The 20,270-nt window shown below is 26.4% G+C and overlaps 3 protein-coding genes across 5 annotated transcripts; 1 reads left to right on the forward strand and 2 right to left on the reverse strand.

Moving 5' to 3' along the window:
- Positions 1-1,286: 1,286 nt before the first annotated feature.
- On the reverse strand, positions 1,287-2,639 carry LOC126898233 (uncharacterized). Its single transcript, XM_050672173.1, has one exon. The coding sequence runs from the start codon at positions 2,637-2,639 to the stop codon at positions 1,287-1,289; it is 1,353 nt and encodes a 450-aa protein (XP_050528130.1).
- A 3,304-nt stretch (positions 2,640-5,943) lies between these two features.
- LOC126898645 (small glutamine-rich tetratricopeptide repeat-containing protein alpha-like) lies at positions 5,944-10,529 on the reverse strand. Of its 2 annotated transcripts, none has more exons than XM_050672905.1 (7): positions 10,511-10,529; positions 9,791-10,012; positions 8,991-9,118; positions 7,696-7,845; positions 6,628-6,849; positions 6,493-6,558; positions 5,944-6,181 (listed from the first exon to the last, which is right to left on the reverse strand). In XM_050672905.1, exons 2-7 carry the CDS (start codon positions 10,010-10,012, stop codon positions 6,046-6,048), a joined length of 924 nt encoding a protein of 307 aa, XP_050528862.1. In that variant the 5' UTR covers positions 10,511-10,529; the 3' UTR covers positions 5,944-6,045. The 2 variants fall into 2 exon arrangements, with proteins under 2 accessions (XP_050528862.1, XP_050528861.1); XM_050672904.1 differs by lacking the exon at positions 10,511-10,529 and adding an exon at positions 10,294-10,497.
- An 87-nt stretch (positions 10,530-10,616) lies between these two features.
- LOC126898624 (protein penguin) lies at positions 10,617-20,081 on the forward strand. Of its 2 annotated transcripts, none has more exons than XM_050672871.1 (12): positions 10,617-10,746; positions 13,856-14,141; positions 14,206-14,417; positions 14,490-14,720; positions 15,456-15,664; positions 15,747-15,930; positions 15,993-16,121; positions 16,228-16,382; positions 16,511-16,656; positions 19,083-19,250; positions 19,624-19,714; positions 19,778-20,081. In XM_050672871.1, exons 2-12 carry the CDS (start codon positions 13,862-13,864, stop codon positions 19,911-19,913), a joined length of 1,941 nt encoding a protein of 646 aa, XP_050528828.1. In that variant the 5' UTR covers positions 10,617-10,746; positions 13,856-13,861; the 3' UTR covers positions 19,914-20,081. The 2 variants fall into 2 exon arrangements, with proteins under 2 accessions (XP_050528828.1, XP_050528827.1); XM_050672870.1 differs by having other exon boundaries at positions 10,662-10,861; positions 19,778-20,080.
- The last annotated feature ends 189 nt before the right edge of the window (positions 20,082-20,270 follow it).

Genomic DNA, 20,270 nt, shown 5'->3' on the forward strand with positions numbered 1-20,270 from the left:
ATTTTATTATTTATATTATATTTAACTTTATAATGCTATAACTTATTGAAAAGTTTATGGATCCACACAATTTTTTTATGAGAAATAATATTTTTTAATAAACCTTTTTTCATTCGACATACTTTATCTTAATCGAGATATTAATAAGGAACCAGCAGATCAAGTAGCTTTTGGAATAAAACACTAATTTTTTTAAAATTTAACACTATCTAAAGATTTGCATCGAAGCGTTTATTTTTGATAGTGATTTTAATCACTGTCAGATATCATTTAGTTGATCCGACTATGCCACGTCACCACTGTGCCGCGACCCCCCTGTGCTGGGTTTTTTTTTATAACTGTTAAATAAAATGTAAAAAATTAATGTACATAATAAATACGTTTCTATAGAACCGCGCCTTTTTTTAATTTATCTTTAATTTACCAAAACAGTCAAGAGTGCTTAACTAAATATTTTCATTGGCCTCTAAATGACTATCAGTTTTTTTATTTTATTATGTAATTACAGATCTTAAATTAATGTTTGAGTCATCAATTGCTATGATATATATAGCTAAAAAAAATGACTATCTAACATTACTGTCACTTTATAGACATAATAAAAGTAAAAAAATTATCAGAAGACAATAGGTTATTATAATTTATTCAATCGACCCGTGCATAGTCTTGTGGCAGTTAAATCAATAATTAACCGACTCGCTTAATGAGTAATAATGTTTATTAATAAACACTGTAAGATATACAAAAAGAGTATAAAATAGATCGCGAGCGTAGATCCGAAACTCGAAATTCAACTAAAATAAAAAAACTGACCGACTAGTACGAAGCCGCTCCAGTATCATATATATAAAAAGGCCCAGCACTCACTAACAACTTAAATAAATTTGATTCAGATAATATTTTTTCCTTATTATTTTAATAATAGAGGTGTAATGTATAGAAGTAATAAACACTTTTACGATTTAATAACAACTATACTATATTACAACGAACTAACAAATAACAAATAACAGCGAGAGACGAACTGTATTACAACGAACTAATAAATAACAGCGAGAAACGAAGCGCGTGTAAGACAGAATGCGTAAGTGATTGACTGATCGACTGACTGACTGGAGCGACGATCTTGCCCTTAAATAGTCAGAGGAATCTTCTAGAGGCGGCGTCGGAACTCTCTAGACATTCGACCGCCACACGCTTATGTAGAGCGACGAATCTTCTAGAGGCGGCGGCGGCCGGACATTCTAGAATATTCGACCGCCACACCACCCCCCTACGGAGTGGAGTTAGCTAGGGTCAAAAATGTCCGGGAATCTGACTCGGCGGCCTGAGCGAGTTGTTCGTACTGGCTGTGTTGATGGATCGGTATTAGGCGGTTGTTTCTGTTTGGTCGTATCCGGGGCAGTTGCTGGTGGAGCATGTGCCTGGCTAACGGTTGTGCTTTCGTTCACCATGAGGTAGGCAGGTTTTACTCTATCAATCGTCACCGTAACTGATTGATTTCGAACTTTTATTGTGAACGTTTTGTCATTTCGGGCAATTACTTCGAAGGGACCTTGATATGGCGGTTGAAGTGCTGCTCGGACACCTCCCTCCCTGAGAAATACGTGTGAACAGTCCTTAAGGTCCGCAAAAACAAATGATCGTGGATTTGAGTGGCGAGATGCAGGTACTGGACGAATTTTATTCATAACACTGCGAAGACGATCTAGTAAGCTAGTAGGGTCGTTCGTACTGCTATTATCTTGCTTGTCTGTGAAGAAATCACCAGGAAGATTAAGAGGCTCACCATAAACAAGTTCCGCAGACGTGGCTTTTAAGTCTTCCTTAAACGCAGAACGTATTCCGAGAAGCACGATAGGCAGTGACTCAGTCCACGAGTCTTTTGCGTGGGCCATGATGGCTGCCTTTAGTTGTCGGTGCATTCGTTCGACGAATCCGTTTGCAGCAGGATGCCAACTGGTAGTGGGGCGAAGCGTAAAACCAAAACGTTTTGCTAAAGTTTTTAAAGTAGCTGAAACAAACTGAGTACCACGGTCAGTCGTAACGTATTGAGGTACTCCGAAGCGTGAAATCCAGCAATTGAGGAAACCCTTAGTGACATCATCTGCTGTTATACGTTCGAGTGGATACACCTCCGGCCAACGGGTGAAACGGTCGATTACCGTCAGACAGTACCTAAAGGACTGTGATGGCGGCAATGGACCGATGATATCGACATGAACATGTTTGAATCGGCGTGAAGGTGTTTCAAAGTTTCCCAGTGGGGCTGAGACGTGTCGGCTTATTTTCGATCGCTGACAGTGGACGCAGGCACGTGCCCAGGAACGGCAATCCTTTTTCATTGCTGGCCACACAAATCGTTCTGAAACTAAGTGAGCTGTTGCGCGTGCACCGGGGTGACTAAGGTTGTGTAACTGATCAAATGCGTGACGCCGGAATCGTTGTGGCAAAAATGGTCGTGGGCGTCCCGTTGACGTGTCGCAATAAATATAGGCTGAAGATCCTGGCACTAGTACCTTCTCCAAATGAAGAGATGAATTGTTGTCAGTAAAATGTTTGAGTTCATCATCCGTGTCTTGAGATGCAGCAAGAGCTCGGTAGTCCAGCGGGAGAGACACAACTTCAATGCGTGACATTGTATCCGCGACGATATTTTCATCACCTTTAATGTGTTGAATGTCGGTGGTGAATTCGGATATGAATGTCAACTGGTTGAGTTGCGTAGGAGGTATCTTTTCTCTCCGTTGGGTGAAAGCATATACGAGTGGCTTATGATCGGGAGTCAACCTGTGAGAACCATAAGCTCGGTCTTTCGGACCAGAAAGGTGGCAACTTGACGGCAACGCGATTCACTGAAGCTGTTGGATATTGCTGTGCCTGTAGTGCTGCAAGGCGAGCGTTTTCTTGGCGTAACTCCTCCAATTGATTGCGTAGTTCTTCGGCGTTCATACTTGTTATCGTCGAGGTCACCAATGTAGCGAGGTGTAATGTATAGAAGTAATAAACACTTTTACGATTTAATAACAACTATACTATATTACAACGAACTAACAAATAACAAATAACAGCGAGAGACGAACTGTATTACAACGAACTAATAAATAACAGCGAGAAACGAAGCGCGTGTAAGACAGAATGCGTAAGTGATTGACTGATCGACTGACTGACTGGAGCGACGATCTTGCCCTTAAATAGTCAGAGGAATCTTCTAGAGGCGGCGTCGGAACTCTCTAGACATTCGACCGCCACACGCTTATGTAGAGCGACGAATCTTCTAGAGGCGGCGGCGGCCGGACATTCTAGAATATTCGACCGCCACATCTTTATAATTACATTAAAAAATTGTAATTTTAAAAATTTACGAGAAATGTTAAAAAAAATTTAAAATAGCCATTTTTAGAATAAATTTTAAGAAATAATTTGGTAAAAAAAAATGTTCTTTAATGTTTTATAGTTAATTTTCTGTAACATTTAAAATTTTATAAAAATTCAAAATTTTCTATATTTATTCTACGGTATCAAACGCTGGTTATGTTTTATAAAAAATGGACAAAAGTAAACGCAATCTTTTCACACTAAATATGATATGTGTATGAATTTTTCCATGAAAATTGTTAACGTTCTAATGACTTGCTTTAATTCAAATAAAAACATAATACCTATTAATTCTTCTAACTAAAATTAGAATTTATTTATCACGAGTCAAAATTTATATTATACTAAGTATGAGGTCTATTATATTTACAAACTTGGTATTAATACGATGATAAGATATTTAATAAGGCAATTATTACTTATCACTCTCATTCAAAAGCGTAAGTAATTTTAATGGAAAAAGTTACACACCCCCAAATTATAGTAATCATGAAAAAATATTGTTTTCTTCTGTTCTTTTCTCAACACGTATTTCAATGTTTAATAAAGTAAAATAATACATGAAAATTCAAAATTTTACAAACTTTAAAATGCTATAGAAAATTTATTACTGAATATTAATAAGATGTTCTTTTACCAAAATTGTTCTTAAAATCTACTCTACAAAACAGTTATCTTAGATTTCTTTTTACATTTTATTTAAATTTTTAAATTAAAAAAAATTGATTATTTTTAAATAATTTTAAATCATTTTTTTGGTGAGAACACTCAACAAAGTTAATAAAAAAAAATACGACTTTTGTAAATAAATTCGTTTTTATATTTTTAACTTTATAATGACTTTTTGAAAAATGTATGGATCAACACAATTTTTTTGAAAGAAATAATATTTATATACCTTTTTCATTTTACATACTTTTTTTTTTAAATCGGACCATTTCCCTGTATATAAATATATAAAGGTCTAACATTCTATTCTATTTGTTGGACCGCCACACCATTCCCCTACGGAGTAGAATTAGCTGGGGTCAAAAATGTCCGGGAATCTTATATGGTGGCCTGAGTGAGTTATACGTTCTAGTAGTGTCGATGGATCGGTTTTTGGCAATTTTTGTTGATAGACCGTATGCAGAGCAGTAGCTGGTATTACATGGTCATAGTTGTCAGTTAGGGTTTCATTCGTCAAGAGATGGGCGAGTTTTACTCTATTTCAATCGTAACTGTAACTGGTTGATTTAGGATATTTTTTGTAAAAGTCTTGTCATTCCAGGCAAGTACCTCGTAAGGGCCTTGATAGAATGGTAGTAGTGCTGCCCGGGCCCCTTCCTCTTTGAAAAATACTTGTGAACAGTTTGTTTTAGCGGGCTTCGAGGTTCGCGAAAACAAACGATCGTGGGATCAAGTGACGAGATTTGGACTAATTTTACTCATAATAATACAAGACGGTCGAGTAAACTAGTAGTGTTTTTCATAGTGTCATTTTTTTGATTATGTATACATAATCAAATAATTGACTTCAGAGGACGTGATCTTTAAGTTTTCCTTAAGTGATTAACGTATCCCAAGAAGAACGATGGGTACCATCGTTAGACCACTAATCTTCGGCGTGCACCATGACATGATTGCTGCCTTTAATTGTCTATGTATGCATTTTATGAATCCGTCTGCAGCAGGATACCAGCTAGTTAATAGCGTCAATTTACCTTAATACATAAAATTTAATGATTTAATCGGCCTTGAGCGACTAAATATTGAATTGTTCAAATAACAATTTTGCTGGAATATACTTGCACGGCTAGTTATTATAGGGAAAAATTATTACAATTAAGATAATTTAATTTTACACTGTAATAGCGCTATTTAAATTAGATTAATATTTTAAATATTGATCATACCACCAATATCAAAATTTATTTTCTTTTTTACGTTTTTCATGTCAATAGTAAAATTTAGTTTGTAATACGGTAAGATATTTTTTATATTAAATACTTAGTCAATAGGTAATACAATTTCATTGTTTTTTAAGCTTTTTAATTACTTTTATAGGTAGGGGACTGAGAGTCTAGATTCAAGGTAGACATGTGTAAGGAAACGAACCCCACTCCATTTATTTTAGGACTTTTAACAAGTCCTTTGTTTTTTTCAATCACTAATAATTTGTGATCAATTATTAAAATTCAAAAGGTAATTGTTAGGTGACATTTTTAAAAACCATGAGAATCTACACAAATTGTATGCCTAAACATAGTAGCTATAATACAAATTGTCATATTGTTGCTTAAGAAAACAATTTTTAACCAAAAATATTTCTACATGAAAAATGGCAATTAATTGACATTATTTATATATTAATAAAAATGTATTATTATTTTAATAATTAGCAAGCAATATAAAATAAAAATAACATTATTTGGTTTTGATATTTTGATTATAATACAACAAAATAAGTATTATAAAGATAATAAAATTACATTATTTTTTTAAATTACCTTCTAATTTTCAATTATTATCTAAGATATCCATGGCCAACTTTTTACTTAATAACATTATATTTTCATGAAAATACATTTTTTACAATTATTTAGAAAACACCATCTATGATTTTAAAAAATAATATAGTTAATATTTGTGAAAAAGATATTAAATTTTTGAAAAATATTTTTATAATTATGATTGATTATTATCATTAGAAAAGCCATTCTGTGGGGGCTGTCCTTCATTTTGAGCATTTTGAAATTGCATACGAATACCATCAAGTAAATTTGGATTGGATGTTTGTAAACGTGAAACAATAGTTTGTCCACTAGAACATAGAAATAAATAAACAAAATTTAAAAACAATGCTTAAAGTTAAATATTAATCATAAAGAAACATAATCCATGTGTCTGTACCAAAAATGAAAACTATTTACTTTTAAAATAACATATAAAAAGTATAATGTACTTTGATTTATTATAACAAAACATATGATTTTAATATTTTTATTAGTTGAAAATTTCAATGTATTAATATGATTAACATTTTTTAAATTCTAGGAAAATACTTTAATATTTAAAATTACAATTTTTTCACTAAAAATGTTTCTTTAAAGACTTCCTAAGATAAATACTTACACTTGCATCAGTCTGTCTAGTCCAGCACCACCTGAATTTGAGACATCTCCTAAGATATTGTTTAAACTATAAATGAAGAAAAAAAAATTATAAAAAAAAAAATTAAAGTTAATTAAGTAACTTAATAGTACTAACACTGAAGATACTTCTGGGTCACTCATTAATCGTGCAGCGGTTTCCATTAAATTTGGAGGTTGTGTATTGGCATCATTGTTATTTTGTTGCTGATTTCCTTGTAAATTATTTAGTGTCAATTGATAATTTCTTTGATACCCAACATTATCTGGATCTAACTCCATTGCTTTTTTATAACACGAGGCAGCTTTTTGAAAATTTTTCATATGAGAGTAGGCAAGTCTTTATTAAAAATAACATTACTATTACTACTAATCTAATAATTTTTTGATTATAATATTGTTTTTAAACTTTCTCATTATATTTTTTAAATTCTTGGAGAAAATCATTAAGTGCAAAAATATTTCTTAAGACTACTTTAATCTCATTATTAGGTCTCAGGATATGAAGTATTTATAAAGTTTATTTTAGATGTCCAAAGTACATTAATGATAAATAGATATTCATGTATATTTTTCTTAATACCAAAAATTGTATATTAATTAGGATTTTACTTATGAGAGGTGTGGGTTATCATCCCTCTAATACAAAAAATATTCCTATACTATAAACACCTATGATAAATTTTCAAGTAGTTTAGTGCCTGGGAAATGCTCAAATAAATTTTGAAAATTCTTTAAGTTCTAAACTTTACTTATGGTGTACTTAAGAAAAATTGTTTTTTTTTTAAACAACAATATATTTAAAGAAAATTGATTAACGACGGATATACACTGAATGTTATAGGTTTATTTATAAAATATAATTTAAATTATATTTCATCAATTAATTAAGGATTATTAAATTATAAATTTAATGTTTTATTCAATAAAAGAGAATACAGTTTGGCAGCTAAGTAATTAAAAAGAAGATTCCTATCTTATTTAACATTCTCTCATAATTCCAGTATACATACATACATATATGTTTGTATACATATATATACTTTAAACACTATTGATTATTAGATGGACTATTTTACATTTAATCATTATGTAAATTTTTATAATTAATTTAAAAAAATTATTAAAAGATAATTAAATTTAATATTTATTTAAATAAAAATATATAATTAATTAGTATATGTACCCTAGACGACAATATGCTTTACTGTAAGAAGAATCCAGCTCTATAGCTTTTTGACAGTCCATAATGGCATCTTGGTATTTACCTAATGCATTATATGCAGCAGCTCTATTACAATAAAATATAGGGTTTGTGGGATCTAATGTCACTGATCTGAAATCATATAATGTTTTAATTAACTTAATAGTCATTTTAGCTAAATTTTATCAAATTAAATACTAAAAAAAAGTATAGATCGACCTTATTCCGATTGAAACCTGTAAAGATTTAGACTAAACCAAGTTTTAGAATAATAAACCCTAAATATACAATATTAAAAAAAAAAAAAAATTAAGTAGAATTAGTAATCATTTGAACAAGGTCTGATGTTCCAATACAAACTACAATTAAATATTGAGTTGATATAATTGAGACAAAACAAATTTACTACATTAATAATTTTCAAAAATGGGAATTATATATCAAAATATTCATGATCTCATTGTGCAAACATTTCCAATCCTATTATTCATTTAACATAATTTATTTTACCCAAAATTGATTTAATTGAAACCAATAAAATTAGAGTTAGCAGTAAAAATAATAAATTATACATAATCCCAATTGATTATAATTATAATAAATAATAATTTTTTTATTATAATAAAACTGAGGCATCACAAGTCATTGGTAATTATTACTTGTAGTATCTCTTTTTAAAAATTATAATAAATATGTTAATATATCATAATCAAATTTCATATGTATTAATTACTATTAGATAAAGATTGTTTGATTGACAAAGATTAAAGGAATTTTCAGTTTTTTACTATAGACACGTATTAATGTAATTAGTCAAGTGATTTATACCTTTTTTAAAATCTAATACAGATCTAAGTAAACATAAAATAGCATTATATATATTTTATAGACTAATAATTATATAAGTATATAACAATAACATTTTTGTAGCTCATATTTGAAAGCTGGTATTTCACAAAAATAGGTCTTTGAAGTTTAATATATGTATAAAGGTTAATGTTATTTGTTATGAGCCAAAAATATATACGATTGAACTTTATCAGGAAGGTTTGTTGAGATGTGATATTGTGATCATTAGTTATTTAATATTTTTTATTTAACTATGATATTCTATAAACAGACCTCTAGTATATTATTTATATTACTTTGAATATTAAAAGTTACCTAATAAAACGAAATTCAGAGTTTTAATATTTATACCAAGTTAAAATACAATCCAAATAACACATTTTAAATTACTTTAATGTTTTAAAACTAATTAAAGTTCAGTTATTTACTTGGAGTATTCTTCCACTGCTTTTTCATGATTTTGATTTTTCATAAACTCATTTCCACAATTTTTATGGTGTTCAGCCGTTTTATATTTACTGTCATCATTTACTTCAGAAAAATTCAAGTTAGAAGTCTATGGATAAATATATAAAGTTATCAATAGGTATTATGAGTATGATTTTGAAGAATTATAAATTATGAGTTACACTAATGAATCCTAATGAAAAATGGGAATAAATGCATTTTACCTCCCTATTAAAATTTATCAAACATTTTTTTTTAATCAATCTAGTTTTCCATTTTGATTAAGAATATATAAAAAATTTTTTTGTCAGAAAAGCATAGTTTAGAAGCTTTTAAAGTTTTCAACTGTCATGATTAATTTTTGTTATATTTGGTTATTATTTTTTGATAATTTTCTTTAATTCACGGGTAGGAGTAATCAATCTTCAGTGATGTAGTCACAGATTTTTATTAAATTTGTCATTCAATTTTGCACCACACATTTCAAATTATCACCGAGTTGGTAACACATACCTATGTAGCGCCAGATATATCAGGTTCAATCTTAAATCATGATATACTTTTACACATTCATAATAATTTTAGTTTGTCGACTTATCAACTTTGAAAAGCTGTAACTTTTGAATCAATCTGTTTCAGAAGTTTTTTTAAAAAAACTCAATGGGATGGTAAATTGCATTTGTTCCAAAAAAAGTTATGATAAGGCCACATTTGAAAAATACTGTTATTAAACCAAAACTTTCTAAACATTTTATACTTTAAAATATTTAAAAATATTTACCTCCTTTTTTACATTTGCATCACTATAAAAGTACTCTTTGACTATATCTTCCAATTTTTTTTCAATATTATCAGACTCAGCTGGATTTATATTATATGCTGATTCTATACATTGTACAGAGACCTCTAAACTTTCTAAAGCTTCACTAGAAAACTCTCCTGAATTGAGTTGATTTTTTAAATGGTTTACAATCAATACAGCCAACTTTTTTTTATCCTCCATCTGAAATCACAAATAGATTTTTTTAAATATCTTCCTAAAAAATGTTAAAATATTGGTAAATCTTTGAAAATTTGGCGTATCATTCAATTATCTTTATTTAACATCTAAAATTAAAATTATAACCAGCGAAATGGGCAAATTAATAAAAAATTCTAAATATTACAAAAATTTTAAATAAGCCAAGTTTTTTATGAAAGCACCAATCCTATATTAAAAAAGTTTCAGATAAAAGTAAATGTAATAACTTAATTATGTTAGTTCAAGCTTGGTTTAGTTCTTACCTCACTAAAAACAAATTATTATTTATTATATTAATTGAGTATATTGTCACTGACTAACTGATAGGGTTTGTAGTTGAACAATAATAAGTTATTATCAATTAAATGGTTAATTAAATGTATATAAATAAAACTAATATATTTAATTTTAATACTTGAAAATATCAGAACTATCGATGTCAATCATTAGAATAATTATGTTTAAAACTAAAGAACATACCAGTTACGCTTACATATAATAATTTTCAGATAACAAAAAGGAAATCGACAAGCATAAATCCACGTATGTTACAAAAATGATAACAATTGTCAATGCTTACCTTCTTTATCATATTATTCTTATCAAGCTTCATCTGTAAACACTGCTAATGCACATGGCAAGTTTTCAGTCCAAATTAAATAATAGCCATTTACGAAATAATTGTTATTTGTATTATGAACATTAATTTTTCTCAGGTAAAATATCTATCGACAGTAATATTAACTTAACTATTAAATAATTTTTTTTGGTGAAAATATTTGTATTAGATATTCTTATTTAATTACATACAAAGAAGTATTTGTTTCTATTGTAAGTAATAATTTTTTTTTTATGTTCTTACATTATTATTTGTTACTATAAATATTATGTTATTAATGTTCCAGTATATATATTCGCTAAATTTTAAGTAGGGATTATTAAAAAATATAAGAATAAACTAATTTGATTATTGACATTTAAATTTAAAATGTTTAGGTTTTAATTTTCAGTAAACATTTCTGTACTATTATGATTAATTTTAAATTGAATTTTATTATGGCAATTTGAAATTATTCATCATATTTCAAATTTATAGTAAACATTTTGCTGTGTTAAAAGACAATATGTATAGTTATACTATTTCATCTGTTCTAATGAATACCAAATGTCTATTGAAAAATTCTATTGATGTAAAAACATTTTTTTGGCATGTAGACATGTCTGAATTTTTATTACCAATATGATCAAAGAGTGATTTATGTGTTAAAATACAAAGGTTGAATTTTTGACCAGCTAAATTTTTTGGGGTGACTAGAAACTGACTAGATTTTTAAAAGTCAAATAGTCATCAAACTCTATAAAAATAAAAAATAAATTAGTAACTTAATTATCAGTCTTCTTTTATTTAAAATTTAGGTTGGACAAGTTAGTCGTATTTCAAAATTGTGATATTTAGTTAGATTAAAAAAAATAAAGTTTAGTTTTAATTAATAAGTTACTGAGATTTAATAGTAAAATCAACTAATAGTTACTTTAAATAGTAGTAATAACTATTTAACTTACATTAAGTTAGCGATTAGACATTTTTGCTGTCCATATATGAGGTATTTTTTTTATTTGAAAGAAAGAATATATTCCAACTATCATCAAAAGTACGATAAAGAATTTTATTTTATAATATTACTAAAAAACTTATTACATAATCCTGTTATTACTGTTCATAACACGACTGTCCAATACCTTCACACAGAGAAAAATTCATATATTTGCTTCAATACGAAGCTGAGAAGGTATTAATTTTACCACAATGTGTTTATTTAATTATTTTTATTATTATATTTTAAATGTTTCAAGAAATTTTATTTTATTTCAGTACTATACTAAATAGTCTATTAAACACAGTTAATTAGCACTAATTTAACTTATTAATAATAAAACTGAAGTTCTTTAAGAACTTATTAAAGCTTAACTTAAACCCTAAATACATACTAAGTATGTATTTAGTGTTGATAATGGTAAAATTATTTCCAAAAAATGTATCCGCAATTTTTTTGAGTTTTCAATTAATAATATTTTAGCTTCAATGGATAGCTGGGAAGATATTACTTTTACTATGATGTGTTTTTATTATTTTTTTTTTTTTGTGCCTATTACCACTTTTTCTCAGCTCTAACCAAACCGATTTATTTTAACGATACGTCAAAAGAACACAAATTGTATCTAGTCGAAGATATTACACTCAAAAATTGAAAAAATTTCCCTCGTTCCCCATAAATGAGGAAATTCTCCAAAAAAATTACAAATTTTAAAAAAACGCTAATTTTTTCAATTTTTTTTACTTAAAACAGCCATAACATTTTCAAAAATTACCAATAAATATAATTTTTTTTAGCTTCGATGATATTGATTTTACTATAATGTGTTATTTTTTTTTGTGCGTCTGTTACCACTTTTTCTCTGCTCTCATTAAACCAGTATCTTTCAACGATATTAAAATGACAAATTTTTCACAACAAATTAACTTGTTCATAATAACTTTTGAATGTTTGACACTTTTATATATATCTTAAATTAAAGCTAATGTAATTTACTTTATCATGAAAAAAAAAAATTTCCGACTTTATTTTATCTTCATGGTGAAAATGGCTACCGAATGCTATTATTGTGTGAAAATTCTCGATTTTATTTTTTACATTTTTAACATTATAATGCTATAACTTTTTGAAAAATGTATGGATCAGTACAATTTTTTTATGGGAAATACTATTTTCTAATAATCTCTTTTTTATTCGACATACTTTGTCTTAATCAGGATATTAATAAGGAACAAGCAGTTTATGAAGCTTTTGGAATAATCCACCAATTTTTTAAAATTAAACACTATCTAAAGATTTGCATCGAAGCGTTTTTTTTTATAGTAATTTTAATCACTGTCAGATATCATTATACTTGATCCAACTATGCCACGTCACCACTGTGCCGCAACTAATGTAATGTACTTTATTATATAAAAAAAAAAATTCGGACTTAATTTTGTCTTAATGGTGAAAATGGCTACCGTATTTTATTTTTGTGTTAAAATTTTCGATTTTATATTTATATTTCTATAACTTTTCGAAAAATGTATAGATCAATACAATTTTTTTATGAGAAATAACATTTATATTCCTCTTTCATTCAACTTTCCTTTTTTTTATATCGGACCATTTTCCTTTATACAGGAGGGGTTCAACACTTAAAAATGCATATAGAAAGTAGAATTTTTTTAACTTAACTTTTGAAAGTGTTCCGGAAATGCTGACACTTATATATATATATATATATATATATATATCTTAAATTAAAGCTAATGTAATATACTTTATTATGGAAAATAAAAATTTCGGACTTTATTTTGTTTTCATGATGAAAACAGACATCAAAGTTAATAAAAAAAATACGATTTTTGTAAAAAAATTGGTTTTTATATTTTTAACTTTATAATGCTATAACTTTTTAAAAAAATGTATGGATTATTATAATTTTTTTAAATTGGACTATTTTCCTTTATATATTTATACTTTATATATATTACACTTAAAAATCATAAATTTGATCACAATATAAATAAGGAAATAGTAGATCATGTTGCTTTTGGAATAATCCACAAATTTTTTTAATTAAATACTATCTACAGATTTGCATCAAAGCGTTTTCTATGATAGTGATTTTAATCACTGTCAGATATCATCTATACTGAACCAAACTATACAACGTTCTCACTGTGCCATGTCCTCACTGTGCTGGGTTTTTTTAGTTTTAAATTAATAATATTTTTATATTTAGTAAATTATGGCTATCAAACGATTATCGACAAAAGATATAAACCACAAAGAAAAAATGCTCAAGGTTGACCATGAACTTACCACTGATTATACGGAAGTATTAACTTGTGGTGATATTGAATTTGTTGAATCAGGAAATGATAATCATCTTTCAGAAGATGAAAAGAAAGCAGTAAAAAAAGATAATAACCAGCCAAATGACAAATTACAAGTATCAAAAAATAAGATCAAAGGTGTTAAGGAGAGCAAAATAAAAAATCCTAAAGGAAAACTAAATAATACTAAAGGTAACTTAAAAAATTTAATAGAAAAATATGATGAATTTATGAGTAAGTATATTTTTTTTTATAGACAAACCTACAGAAAAACCAAATTGGAAAGAGTTCAAAAAAGAAAAGCAAGAATTACGAGTAAAACGCAAACAACAAAAATGTCCATTTTATGAAACTATTATAAAAGCTAAGCAACATTGGGAAAATGTTCGTAGGGATGATTGTCCAAAAGACAAGAAAGAAACATTACTGAAGGAACTTCTTAAATTTTCTAAACCTCATTTAGAACCTGTAATTTTTTAATCATTTATAATAGTGTTAATATTAGTTAGAATAATAGTAAAAACTTAAAAAAAATTTTAGATGGTTTATTCTCATGATACATCACGTATTGTTCAGTGGATGATAAAATTGGGAACTCCAGAAATTCGAACTGTAGTAATAAATGAATTGCTTAAGCATGTGCCAAAAATGTTACTGTCCAAGTATGCTTCTTTATGTGTAAAAAATATGTTTAAACAAGGAAATGCTGAACAACGAAAGCTCATGATAAATTCTGTAAAAGGCAAAGTTTATGCACTAACTTTGCGCACTGTAAGTATTTTTTAATAATTAGAAGTTTACATGTATATATTAATAAAAATTAAAATATATTAAAATTATGATGGTCTGTTAAAGCTTTATACTTAGATTTTCTTGCATTTCAACATTTTGTATAACTTCTAATATAAAAATAGTAGTTTCTAGCCTCTTCTTTAAACTGCATTTGATAATGAGTTATATTGTGAACCCTGTAAGGTGATGCGGAGTAATTTAAAATGTATTTTGTAAGTGTTCACAAACACAAATTCGTGCTTCACTAATTCCAGATTAGTGTAAATAAATAGTTTTGGTGTTAGAGCTATTAAAATAAATATACATAAATTATTTGTTTGAGTCAATGAATAAAGAAATAGTATTTTGTTTTATTTTTAAGTCTATTAATCACATTTTATAGTTACAATGCTTAATTCTTAAAAATTAGATATTTTATAATTTAATATGTTTTTTCTATAGGCATTTGTAAATATGAATCTTTATTTTTATAGTAATTTATTATTAACCAAAATATGTATTAATATAATTGAGTATAGTAGAGATACTCAGCTTAAGTTTGATTTTTTAATTGTTTAAAAATAAATAGTTATATTTCATAACTATTAAATCTAATGGGTCAATAACTATCAAGCACTTAGTGAACATTTTACATTAGGATTAATTTTATATCATACAAATTTTACTGGCATTTGAACTTAATACAAAATTATTTATTCACTGTTTATATTTTAGAATGCTGCAAAAATAATGGATCTAATTTATACAACATATGCTACACCTGAACAACAAAACTCAATGATGCATGAATTATATGGCGCCTCAAATATTTTGTGTGAATCTACCAATGTTCAGTCATTTTCTGATATTTTAAAAAATTCTCCAAATACTAAGGATATTATACTAGCCAAAACAAAAGATCACATAAAAAAATTTGTTTTAAAGTAATTTAAATTATAAATCTTAAATATAATAATCATGATTGTGAATGTTTTATAATCATAAAATCTTAAATTTTGTTTTTAGGCAAAAAAACTCTATGCAAACTACATTGGTTCATAACTTAATTTATGAGTATTTGTTGTATGTTGGTGTAAAAGAATGTGGAGAAATTTTTTCATCACTCAGAGAATTTCCATTTGAACATTTTTATACTTCGAAAAGTGGTTGTCATATTGCAATGTATCTTCTTTGGACATCGTCTCCGAAAGTATTAAAATTAATAATTTATGTAGACAATATAAATTAATTATATTCTAATTTACAATTTAGGAAAAAAAAGCTATATTGAAGCATATAAAGTCAACTGGGGCTATCCTTGATTTAGCAACAATGGAATATGGTCACCTTATATTGTTAGCATTATTTGACTCTGTTGATGATACTGTACTCGTTAAAAAAGTAAACTTTTTTATGGCTTAAAATATTTATAAAAAATAATTTTAACAAAATATTTAATAATAATTGTTTATTGTACTTAAATAAAAAATGTTTTCAAATTCTTTAGACAATTATTCCAGAAATTCTCAATAATATTGATAATATTGCTACTAATGAGTATGGTCGTCGTGTTATTTTATACCTAGTTTCATGGAGAGACTCATCATATTTCCACCCAAATGATATTGAGCAATTAAAAAAAGGAGATTCAATAAAAGATTGGTAAGAGACTATTTTTAAGTTGAACTTAAATTTTATTTATTATATCGGGAACCCCAAAATAAATTACTTTATTATTAAAAACTTGTGTGAACATTTTTGTTGTAATTATTGTATTGTTTTATAAAAAGTAAAAAAGAGGATGAAGTACGTGTTAAAGAATTATTAAATGCAGTGTCTGAACGTTTGTTAAAACATGTGCAAGAAACTCCTTCGTTTTGGTTAAACAATGGATCAATAGCAATGGTATTGCTTGGAATATTGAAGTCAGGAAATGGTAATTAATTTTTAGTTAATTTACTCAAATTAAAAAATTTAATTAAATTTGGTAACAATATTTGGTCTATTCTTCCTACTTATTATGGAATTTGACTACAAAACTAATTACTAATATATTCTAGTATAATCAAGTTAAAATAGTCATGCATATCATTGCTTAAGATGCAATACCTCATATCTCACTTTTTCTAACTTTTCAGGAGTGCAAAAAAACTGGTCTTTTATTGGTATATTTTAGTTAGCGGCTAATATGTTTTTCAGATTTTTGACAAATAAATATTTTTTTTATCAGTCTGTCATCAATTGATATACCTTAAAATTTAAAACAAGATAGTGATGTTAACTCAATTTGGTCAAAAAATAAAATTTGAGGTGTTATATCTTTGGCAATGATATAATGTTAAAAGTATTGTTCTCTATTAAATATGATTCATTATTAAAATATCCTAAAAGTAACCTATTCGAAATCAGTTTGCATAAATATTTATTTAGTCAAAAGAGGGAAATTGTTGGACATTTACTAAAAATATCTAGTTAAAACAAGTTGCAATTGATAGTACTATAATTAAAAAATATTTTAAATTACTTAAATACTGTAGTATTATGATTCTATAACTTATATTTAATATCTTAATAGATTTTAAAAGCAGATCTCAATAATCTGGCTTGGTGATAATCCAGAACTTTTTTTTTGAATTGGAACCGCCTCACCAATATTGTTGTATAGACTAAAAATTGTTTAAAGTAAAACACATGATTTAAATAACTTTTATATTGTATTGTTGCATATTTAATCTATTAAATTATTAGAGATTAGTGTACTAATCTCTAGAAAAAAAATGGTCTTATAAGAACACAATTCTTAATAATCAAAAAAACAATAAAAAGATTCTAAAATTTACCAACACACTACTGAGTCAAGTTCAAGGAACAACTCTAAAGTCAGTTGAATTTCAACATGTTCAAGTTGCATAATACACATAGTTTCTTCAAGAATATTCTAAACATACGTTACTCTCTGATGATATTATTTAACAAAAAAAATCAGTTTTTCTATAGAAAAATTTATAATAATGAATATTTTAAATCTAGTTTAGACTAAATTAACAATTAAAAAAAAAGTTTTGGAATTTGATTTTTAAGTGTAATTGGGTTAATTGATAATATCGCTAATTTGTCTTCATTCCAAGAAAATTTTTTACAAACTGTTTAAGAACTACGATTATTAATTATAGATTATATTGCTGACAAAAGTGGTTTATTCTGGAGGTTATTGCCTAATAAAACGTATGTTCACCAACCTAAACTGTTAGTCCCATATAGAAAAAGGGTCATAAGAATGATTTCTTGGTTCATTAGATAAAAATATTTAACTTTTAACAAACGATAAATTAGTAAATGAAATATACAAAGAGACAGCTAGAAAATGTCACAATACATCTGTAAAATACTGTTAAACATTCTGATGCAATTAATGTGCTGTATGCCTTTACAAAATAAGCGGAGGAGAATAATATGCAAAACGCAGAACTTTTGATGCTAAAAAAATTACAGAAAGAAGTTTTAGAAAAAATATCATATTAACAAAAAAAAACAGAAACTATAGCTGATTTTTTCAAAATGTAGTTTATTATGTTTTTTTTTTTATTTTTAATAAATTAATATCATTTATACTCTTCCTTCTGCATAAGTATAAAAATATTTATAAATTTTGAAATATTGGTTCAAAATTTCTAATCAACTACTGATTTTCATAATTAAATCATTTTTTTATTTTATAAGCTTAGTCATGTATGTTGCCATTCGAAAAAATAAAGTTAACATCTCTATAAATTACATGATATAATCCTAAAAAGTAATTAATAGCTGATAAATCAAGAAGTTTATTTAACAAAAAATTTTTCTTCAATATGATATTTATTTTGTGAATAATTTAGCGGTTTATGTTAATCCGATTACTTTGTATAATTATAAAATCATAAATTTAACTTTCTCGAATAAAATAGTTTTTATATTATTATGTAAATTACATATAACATCTGTTAATCCTGCATTACTGTGGTCACATATACTGCTGTGCTATTGAGATTTGCCTCCATAATGATAGATATAATATGTATAAAATGTATAGATACAATATCTGTCATTATAAGATAAATTTTATTACTGCATATTTAGAAGCTTCTAATTATATGTAAAAAAAAATTTATAATTTGTGTTACAGGTACTTGTACACTATTCATTTATTTGATTTATGAAATTATTACCCAACAATCCCATAGACACACTTAATATAGCTAAGCATTTAATTGTAAAATTTAATTTTAAAAACTACAATAAAAGAAATATCTAAATTGTACTTCATAATCATAATGGTTTTAAAATTTTTTTTTGCTTATGTTTATTTATTATTTTATTTTACAGGAGAAACATTGGAAGCTGCAATGAAAACAGTAGCTGATTACATTGTTGATCCCAATAATCAAATTACTGATAAAGATAAACAAGTCCCAGTGTATGAGCATGCTGGTCTTCATATGATGTTAAGGAAACTAATAGGACATGATCAAGTATTGGCGGATAGTGAGAAATGTAAGCTGTTGCTATTTTTAAATTGAAATAGTTTATTATACTTAGATATTTATAGTGATATTCATTATTTTTTCAAGAAATCAAAACAATTTTTTTTACATAAAAAAAAATGAAAAAATGAATATTAGTTTATTAGTATTTTAAGCATTTTCTTTCAAAAACTCTTAGCTTTCTCTATCTTTTATATATCAATTTAAAGATCTCAACTTTATGGATTACTTTCAGGGAATGCAGCAAATAAATTTAATATTGTTTAATTTATAAAGTATTAGCAGAAATTTATAAATACCCTCTCAATTATAAGGAAATTTAATTCTGATATTTTTTAACACAAAATTCAAATACCATTTTTTAAAATTGATTATTTTTTTAGCTTCATTTTCAGAAATATTGTCATTAGCTCTTACTCAAGAAACTCTTAAAACTTGGATGCAATGTAATCGTGCTTGTTTCCTAATTGTTAGGTATGTTTGTTTAATATTTTATTTCTAATAATAGTGAAATTTAATTATTATTCTTTTATATAGTTTATTGGAATCCAAAGTAAATTCAGCAATAAAAAACATAAAAACTCTCATGAAAACAGATATAATGAAATTATTGAATTCGCAACATTTTTCTGGTGCTAAAGTCTTAATTACAAAAATGAAATCTAAAGATTAATATTAGTTTCACTTTGCATAATTTAATAAATGTATTATAATTTAAAATACTTCTGTTCACTGTGTAATATTTATTATTATAAAATTTATAATAGCAAATATTTAATATTGTTTATAAAGATCATTTTTAAGTATAAAAAATATTAAGTGACAATTTGTTGATTTTATTTTGTAATTTGTACAATTGTGATCAGTTTTTAATATTATTTGAAATAAATGACCGATTATATTTAAAAACATTTTATTGACAATAAATTGCAATGAAATATCTAAATTATAGATTTAATAAATATTTCTTTTGAATAAAATTAATTCAAATTTGTATTGAAAGCAATCATGCATGTCTTTAACACAATTT

This window comes from Daktulosphaira vitifoliae, unplaced genomic scaffold (genome assembly GCF_025091365.1).
Source record: "Daktulosphaira vitifoliae isolate Bord-2020 unplaced genomic scaffold, ASM2509136v1 Scaffold_2, whole genome shotgun sequence".
Classification (NCBI taxonomy): Eukaryota; Metazoa; Arthropoda; class Insecta; order Hemiptera; family Phylloxeridae; genus Daktulosphaira; species Daktulosphaira vitifoliae.

What these genes read in the sequence shown, in the direction of transcription:
- LOC126898233 (XM_050672173.1), bottom strand. Translation starts at nt 2,639, where the DNA reads ATGTCACGCATTGAAGTTGTGTCTCTCCCGCTGGACTACCGAGCTCTT.
- LOC126898645 (XM_050672905.1), bottom strand. Translation starts at nt 10,012, where the DNA reads ATGGAGGATAAAAAAAAGTTGGCTGTATTGATTGTAAACCATTTAAAA. An exon ending in ATGCAAATGTAAAAAAGGAG is followed by an intron (nt 9,119 to 9,790) that starts GTAAATATTTTT and finishes ATTTATCCATAG; the next exon opens with ACTTCTAACTTGAATTTTTC. An exon ending in GCAGTGGAAGAATACTCCAA is followed by an intron (nt 7,846 to 8,990) that starts GTAAATAACTGA and finishes ATATGATTTCAG; the next exon opens with ATCAGTGACATTAGATCCCA.
- LOC126898624 (XM_050672871.1), top strand. Translation starts at nt 13,862, where the DNA reads ATGGCTATCAAACGATTATCGACAAAAGATATAAACCACAAAGAAAAA. An exon ending in ATGCACTAACTTTGCGCACT is followed by an intron (nt 14,721 to 15,455) that starts GTAAGTATTTTT and finishes TTTATATTTTAG; the next exon opens with AATGCTGCAAAAATAATGGA. An exon ending in GGAGATTCAATAAAAGATTG is followed by an intron (nt 16,383 to 16,510) that starts GTAAGAGACTAT and finishes TTTTATAAAAAG; the next exon opens with TAAAAAAGAGGATGAAGTAC.